This window comes from Peromyscus eremicus, chromosome 18, assembly GCF_949786415.1.
Source record: "Peromyscus eremicus chromosome 18, PerEre_H2_v1, whole genome shotgun sequence".
Classification (NCBI taxonomy): Eukaryota; Metazoa; Chordata; class Mammalia; order Rodentia; family Cricetidae; genus Peromyscus; species Peromyscus eremicus.
Window position 1 is genome coordinate 38,217,851 of NC_081434.1, and position 7,225 is coordinate 38,225,075.

At 46.8% G+C, this 7,225-nt stretch overlaps 1 protein-coding gene across 1 annotated transcript in view; it reads left to right on the forward strand.

Annotated features, from left to right (window-relative positions):
* Utp20 (UTP20 small subunit processome component) overlaps positions 1–6,900 on the forward strand; it is an 86,937-nt gene extending 80,037 nt beyond the window's left edge. The window contains exons 56-62 of the mRNA XM_059245117.1: positions 464–596; positions 1,707–1,885; positions 2,375–2,446; positions 3,731–3,994; positions 4,599–4,725; positions 6,061–6,206; positions 6,407–6,900. Coding sequence (XP_059101100.1) covers positions 464–596; positions 1,707–1,885; positions 2,375–2,446; positions 3,731–3,994; positions 4,599–4,725; positions 6,061–6,206; positions 6,407–6,562 — 1,077 coding nt within the window. The 3' untranslated portion in view covers positions 6,563–6,900. The remainder of the gene's footprint in view (positions 1–463; positions 597–1,706; positions 1,886–2,374; positions 2,447–3,730; positions 3,995–4,598; positions 4,726–6,060; positions 6,207–6,406) is intronic.
* Positions 6,901–7,225: the final 325 nt, after the last annotated feature.

The following is a 7,225-nucleotide window of genomic DNA, read 5'->3' on the forward strand; positions in this document are numbered from 1 at the left end:
AATGGGGCCTAGGGGTTAAGGGACTATTTCAGTGATAGGGTGCTTACCCAGCATGCCCAAGCCCCAGCACCGCCAAAACAGGCAAGGGCAGCCTGCTGTGGTGATGCACACCCATAATCCCAAGGGGCAGCCTGCTGTGGTGATGCACACCCATAATCCCAAGGGGCAGCCTGCTGTGGTGATGCGCAGTGAGATGCTGTCTCTAAAGTAAGTTATCTTCCATGGTATGTGAAGATCAGAGACAGCTAAGGCATCTTACCTCACAGGGTACGGTTGGTGGTATCCAAAAACATTTTTGGTTATCACAGCCGAGGGGTGGTTTGCACTGGCATCGTGGTAGAGAGTGAGGTAATCACTGTTGCTGTGGTTGGGAAGCCTGGTGGAGACACGCGTGCTGGAAAGACACGTTCATTGGGCGCTTCCAGGCCATGACGTTAACTGCGTGCGTTCACCTTGTGTTTAGATCATAGAGGAGACGGAAGAAAAGGCTGCAGATCGTCTGCTCTTTGCTTTTCTCACACTGATAAGTAAACTCGTCAAGGAATGTAACATTATTCGCTTTACCAAGCCCTCCGAGACTCTGAATAAAATCTGGAGTAAGTATTTTATTTAACGACAAAGTAGCTGTGATAGAATTATTGAAAATGCTTGAAATTTGAATAAGAACACCACAGAAAATAAACGTTATTTTTTTTTAAAGTCTGTAAGGAAAAAAAGGACCCCATCAGATTATTACACTGCAGTGTTATTGGGGGGGTGTATTTCTTCACCACTAATACATTTCACTTATGAGACAAAGGGTATTCATTGGGGGTAAATTTTTGAAAAGGCAGACGTTACAGAAGTCCGGCTGCTGCGTGACGATTTGCTTGGCACCCACCCCCCTCCACCAGCTCTCCCTTCCTTCTTCCTCCCCTTTCCTCCCTGTCTCCCCAGGGCTCTGTTAAGATGTGACTTACAGACAAGAACTATCTGTGGGCCTTATTGATAAAAAGAAGTAGAGGGAGGGAGGGGGCTGAAATAAAAGTAATTTAGCGTGTGAGTTTAGAGTAGTTGGTCCGTGGGTCTTTACATAGAACGCTGTGGGTAGATGACAAGTCACATCAGACCTGTCACTTTACCTGCCACCTGTGGGCATGGAGAGTGACCTTGTCTGCTCTTGCTGAAGCCTGAGTTCCGGGTGAGGTGACAGCAGCCTCCCAGGAGCATCTCTCTCTGCTCGCCTGGTTCTGCGGTTCTGCTTCACCGTTGGGAGGTCTGAGGAGGTGACTGTAGCACACACTTCGTAGAAAGAAGTCAGTACGGAAACGATCGTTTTCGACCACCAATTCACCATTAGGATTAAGCTGGTGCCTGTGTACATGTTTACGCTGCTGACCTTAAAAAAGGTGTCGTTCACAGCATCTTACCTCACTGGATTCTGAAACTAGCTCAGGTGACACCAGCTCATAGGGAACTGTGGGCATTTCATTATTTCCTCAGCGTCAGACAGTGTACCAGACAGTTAGCTTATAATTGTTTCCTGTGTCTTTCTACCTCACTTTCCCTGGCTTCTGTGGCCTGGGAAGCAGGGACGATTGTTTTCCTCTTTGGTTCCTCGGTCCAAGCACACAGAGAGGCTCCCTGGCTGCCTGCACTCACCACGTCCACCTCAGGGAATCAGACAGTGTGAGGCAGGCGTCTGAGAATGCATTCTGCTCTTTCAGGTCATGTACACTCTCACCTCAGACATCCGCACAGCTGGGTGTGGCTCACAGCAGCCCAGATTTTTGGATTGCTCTTTGCATCTTGCCAACCAGAAGAACTCATTCAAAAATGGAAAAGCAAAAAGAAACCCACGGAGCCTGTAGCAATCAGGTTCCTAACAAGTGACCTTGACCAAAAGGTACCGTTTGCTTCTGGTTTTTTGTTGTTGTTTTTGTTTTTGTTTGTTTGTTTAAGACGGAGTCTCACTGTGTAGCCATGGCTAGACTAAAATCCAGCTGACCTGAAAAGTACTGGGATCCTTCTGCCTCGGCCTCCCAAGTCCTCCGTGCCTGGCTTGGGATTGGTTGCTGTTGCCTGTGTGTCCGTAAGGAGAAGTGTCTCTAAACCTTGTCCCTCCCTTCTGACCTGTGTGAGACGTCCTCTGGTCTGTGCGGCTGTCGTGGGGTGGGAGACGCACCAGCTGATGACTTGCGTATGTTTAAGACATGATCCCACTGTGTGACATAACGTTGTTCGGGAACTCATCGTGTAGCCCAGATTCACAGGGCTCCTCTGGCTCAGGCTCCTGGTGTGCTCCTGATGCCAGCAGATGTGCACCACCACACCCAGCTGTTGTGTATGGCCAGCAGGTGTGCTGTCTGACTGCTGATGTCCATTTCTTTCACAGATGAAGAGCATCGCTCTGGCTTCATGCCATCAGCTGCATTCCAAATTCTTAGACGAGTCCCTAGGAGAACAGGTAAGAGTGTGTGTAGTCTCCAGTATAAGAGAAACTGCTGACAGACGGTTCTACCAACACACTAAATCGGCTTACATTTGTTATTCACTTTCTTTTGGGTTTTGTTGTTTTATTTGGTTTTGGTTTTTCAAGACAGGGTTTCTCTGTGTAGCCCTAGCTGTCTTGGAACTCACTCTGTAGAGTAGGCTGGTCTTGAACTCAGAGATCCACCTGCCTCTGCTGCCTGAGTGCTGGGATAAAAGGCGTGTGCCTCCACCACCTGCTTTCAGCCAGCTTTAATATTTGGTAAAATATAAACATCCACTGCAGTATGTGTTGTTATACATATGTGTCTAGTTGACTTGGGTCAATATTGGAATAATTGTGGCTTCATCACCATTCCCAATAAAGATGATAGGGTAGGGAAACTGTTTACCTGTTGGTCTTTAACCTTAAAATACCAGTTCTACTTTGTGACTAAAGCTTTAAAGGGGTTGGTTGATGGGTTAAGTACTCTAGTAAGACCTGGTATTGACTCTTCTTCCCATATCCCTGGAAGTTAAAAAGAAAGAATATCATTCACAGTCTGACCTACAAACTGGCTGTCCCTAAAAGCAGATACGTCATTCCATCATTAAAAATAGTTTATATACTCCATAGATGAAGTACAACTACAGCTGGTGTAGTAGCTCGGGCCTGTAATCCCTGCACGTGGGAGGCTGAGGCGAGAGGGTTGCCATCAGTGTGAGGCTAGCCTGGGCTACAGGGTCTCTGTCTTTAAAAAGTAAATGGTAACATGCTTGCATATGGCAGGGTCAGGGAAGGAGTGGACAGCCATTTGGTGGATGGCCGAATTAAGTACTTGGCATTGAATTCTAAAGACTGTTGGATCCTGGTTGACCACCAGTGATATTTTATGTTAGTGTAACTTAGGGCAACTGTTTCCCTCCTAGAAATAGTACCTCAGAGAGGTCTTCCACAGGTGAATCAACATGGATAGGAAACAGCTGATCAGTTCAGATTGTTTCTGCATAATTAGGTTCAAAGAATTAGTGCAAGATAAATGACAAAGCTTATTCCATGGGAAAAGGTTTTCTGCTTCCGTGACTTTACAGACAGAACTAGGCCGGATGCTAACAGTTACGTGAGAATGAATCTGGATACTTCATGGAGGAACTTAAGAGTTGAAGGAACACAGCCCTCAGTGTCATGGTGCTGGGTGCCCACCATGGCTCCCGCACGCTGGGTTAGAGCCCAGAAACCGTGCTTGTTCAAAATCTAACCTCCTCCCTCTCCCCCTTTAAGGTTGTTAAGAACTTACTGTTCATAGCCAAAGTCTTATATTTACTGGAACCCGATTCTGGGAACAAGCGAGGAGAGTTGAAAGACTTGGAAGATGCTCTGGCCAGAGAGGCGGCAGGAGACGAGGCTGGTGCAGATGGAAAGACGGAGCCTGAAAGAGAAGAGAAGGAAGAACCCAGCAGGCCGGCCACACTGCTGTGGCTGATCCAGAAGCTGTCCCGGACGGCTACGCTGGAGGCTGCTTACACGCCTAGAAACCCCTTAAAGGTGCAGCAGGGCGACTCAAGCTTTGTTTTGTTGTTACTGTCTGAGGCAGGGTCTCAGCTCACTGTGTAGCCCAGGCTGACCTGGAGCTCTGCTAGGCCAGGACGGCCTGGAATCAACAAAGATCTGTCTGCCTCTACCTCCCAAATGCTGGAGAGTCAGAGGTGTGTGCCACTGTGGTTGGCTCTTGTTTTTTGACGTGGGTCTGTTTTTTGTTTTTGTTTTCCGGTGTTTAGAGACAGGATTTCTTGACATAGGTTCTAACTCATTGCCTGGTGCTCACTTTATATATCTTAGGCTGGTCTGAAACTTGTAAGAATCCTCCTGCCTCGCCCTCCCAAGTGCTAGATTTATTATGGGAGTAATAATAAATCTGATGTTTGTTGATTTGGGAGTTTTGATTCGGGGTGTTTGGGGGCTTGAGGTTTCTTGTTGAATGTTTTTATGTTATGGGTGAGACTTTTCAGGTCCCCGTTATTTTGTAATTTGAACCTAAAACAGCATCAATATCTGTCTCACAATCGAGAACTCTGCTTTTCAAATGCACACTGTTGGCATGGCTGCATGTTGAGCAGAGGCGTTTGCAGTGACCAGTCTCTCCTTGCAGAGGACCTGCATCTTTAAGTTCCTGGGCGCAGTGGCCGTGGACCTCGGGGTGGACCGAGTAAAGCCCTACCTCCCAGTGATCATCGCCCCGCTGTTCCGGGAACTCAACAGCACCTATGCAGAGCAAGGTAACCCTGTCCTCTGAGTGCACACTGGAACCCCTGGCTTCTCTCCTGAATGCTGCTGCATGACCCCTTCCCTTCTGTCTCCTTCCCTCCTAGAGTGTAAGGAAGACGTTTATTTTCTATTCAACAAACCTTCTGTGGGGTGTGCCGCATGAGGCAGGTAGATCTTGATAACTTCAAGACCAGCCACGACTACACAGTAAAACGCTATCTAAAAAGAGAGAGAATGCTTTACTTCTACTCCCAGGGGCAAGTTTGAGGTATTCCTAAACCTCACAGTGAGCTGGACAGGCCGTGCGCACCTGTAATCCCAGCACTCTGGAGGTGCTGGCAGAATTGGGAGTTTGGAGTGTGCCTGGGCTACATGGGGAGAGTATCTCAACCAAAAAAAAAGTTGTAAACAGTTTAAAAATAAGACAAATGGGGCAGATTTGGTGTTAGGTTGGAAATGGAGCAATTGTGTTAGATTTGGCATTAGATTCCCCGGTTTTCATATCTTGCTTATTCACAAATACCTCATAATTTAATTTTTTTCAATATGTGGCTTAAGTATAGAAAGAAAACAGTCCATGATTTCATGAGACCTTAGCAGTTGGTCCTGAGGTTGATATTCCTGATGCTCTAGTAAGTAACACTTTTAGAAGACGCTGGAGTTTTGTTGTTGCTGTGGAGTTGCTTTGGTTTTTCAGGACAGGGTTTCTCTCTGTAGACCTGGTTATCTTGGAACTTGTGTAGACCAGGCTGGCCTCGAACTCACAGAGATCCGCCTGCCTCTGCCTCCTGAGTGCTGAGTTAAAGGCGTGTGCTTGTCCCCACCCAGCTGAGGAGGCTGTTCTTAGCTGTTCAGCCCCATTCATCTTTTGCTCACTGCGCTTAGTCTTGAAGTGATAGTCTTTAATGCCCAGGGTATTTGGAAAGGTCCATTCTGTGTGTTAGGCACTGGGTATACATCTTAATTCCCACGGTATTTGAGGAATAAGCAACTGTGTGGCTGATTCGCATTTTATAAAGAGAAGGAGACGGGGGGGGGGGGGGGGGGGGCGCACAGCTGGGCTCTGACCTGTGCCCTGGAGGCCACATCTGCAGAGCTGAGCGGGCTCGCAGAGGAAACCCAAATGCTGCCAAGTTCTTCGCAGCCAGCTTCCTGCTGGGAGGTGGGCCCCCTAGAGTCGGCTCTCCTGTTGCCTTCTGCCTGAGGGGGCACTACAGGTGCCACACCCTCCGGTCTCAGGAGCTCAGAGGCCAGTGGATTTGTGTTGAGTGGTAACAGTCGTGGTGCCACAAGAGTTTAAATGTTTTGACGTGTGACTGCTTCTCATCTTTTTTCCGTGTGACTAGATCCTCTGCTGAAGAATCTATCCCAGGAAATCATAGAATTACTCAGAAAGCTGGTGGGGCTCGAGAGCTTCTCATTGGCCTTTGCCTCTGTGCAGAAGCAGGCTAGTGAAAAGAGGGCACTCCGGAAGAAGAGGAAGGCCCTGGAGGTGAGTGAGGCTGCTGTTGTGACTGTGGCTGGGCCACATTAGTGCTAGGAGTGCCGTGCACACGTGTGCTGCTGTTCCCTGGGGAAGGAGGAGGGCTGGAGAGGAGAGGGGTTGTCAGTAATGACATCTTCTGCATTTGATTTGGAATCTTTTAACGTGTACCGGGAAAGTAATGAAAGATCTCTGCTTTCTCTCTGTAGTTTGTAACCAATCCTGATATCGCTGCCAAGAAAAAGTTGAAGAAACATAAAAATAAAAGTGAAGCAAAGAAAAGAAAGATAGAGTTCCTGCGCCTGGGCTATAAGGCCAAGAGACAAAAATCCCACAGCCTGAGAGATTTAGCAATCGTGGAGTGAGGTCTCCCTGTGTGCATACCAGAAACTCACGCTGTCTCAACTGGGGTGAAAACCTGAACTTCCGGCTTCATTCTCCTGGACTGAATACCCAGCAGATTGTTTTCTAAGTTAAACTTTGAAAGGTGGGTGTGGCTTCACACCTGTAATCTCTGCACTTGGAAGGCTGAGGCAGGAGGATTGCTGCATGTTTGAGGCCCGCCTGTGAGTTTCAGGCCAGCTGGACTACTGAGAACAGGTCTCAACGAAAAGAAAATGAGTTCAACTTTGGCATAGATTTGTAATGTATATTTTAATGTAATCATGCTTGTATTTTTTAAATTAAAATGTTTAATATGCTACTCCTGTATCTTCATTGTCTAAAAAGTATATGATACTAAATGACATGGTTTAAAGCTTAGCTTTTTCACAAAAAGATCATTTAAAATGGGGATAACACACACACACATATCTATATGCAAAAAAGGAGATATTAGGAATAAATAAATAAGTAAAACAAAGTATTTGTAATACTATCAGAAGGCATTGAGAAGTCTGTGCAAACAGAAAGATATAGCCATGCTGATGGATTAGTATAAAATGCTGTTTTCCCAAACTCATCCCATTGGTTGACTACGCAGGGGAGCAAAACCCCAAAAATTCATGTTAAGCTAATTAATAAAGCCA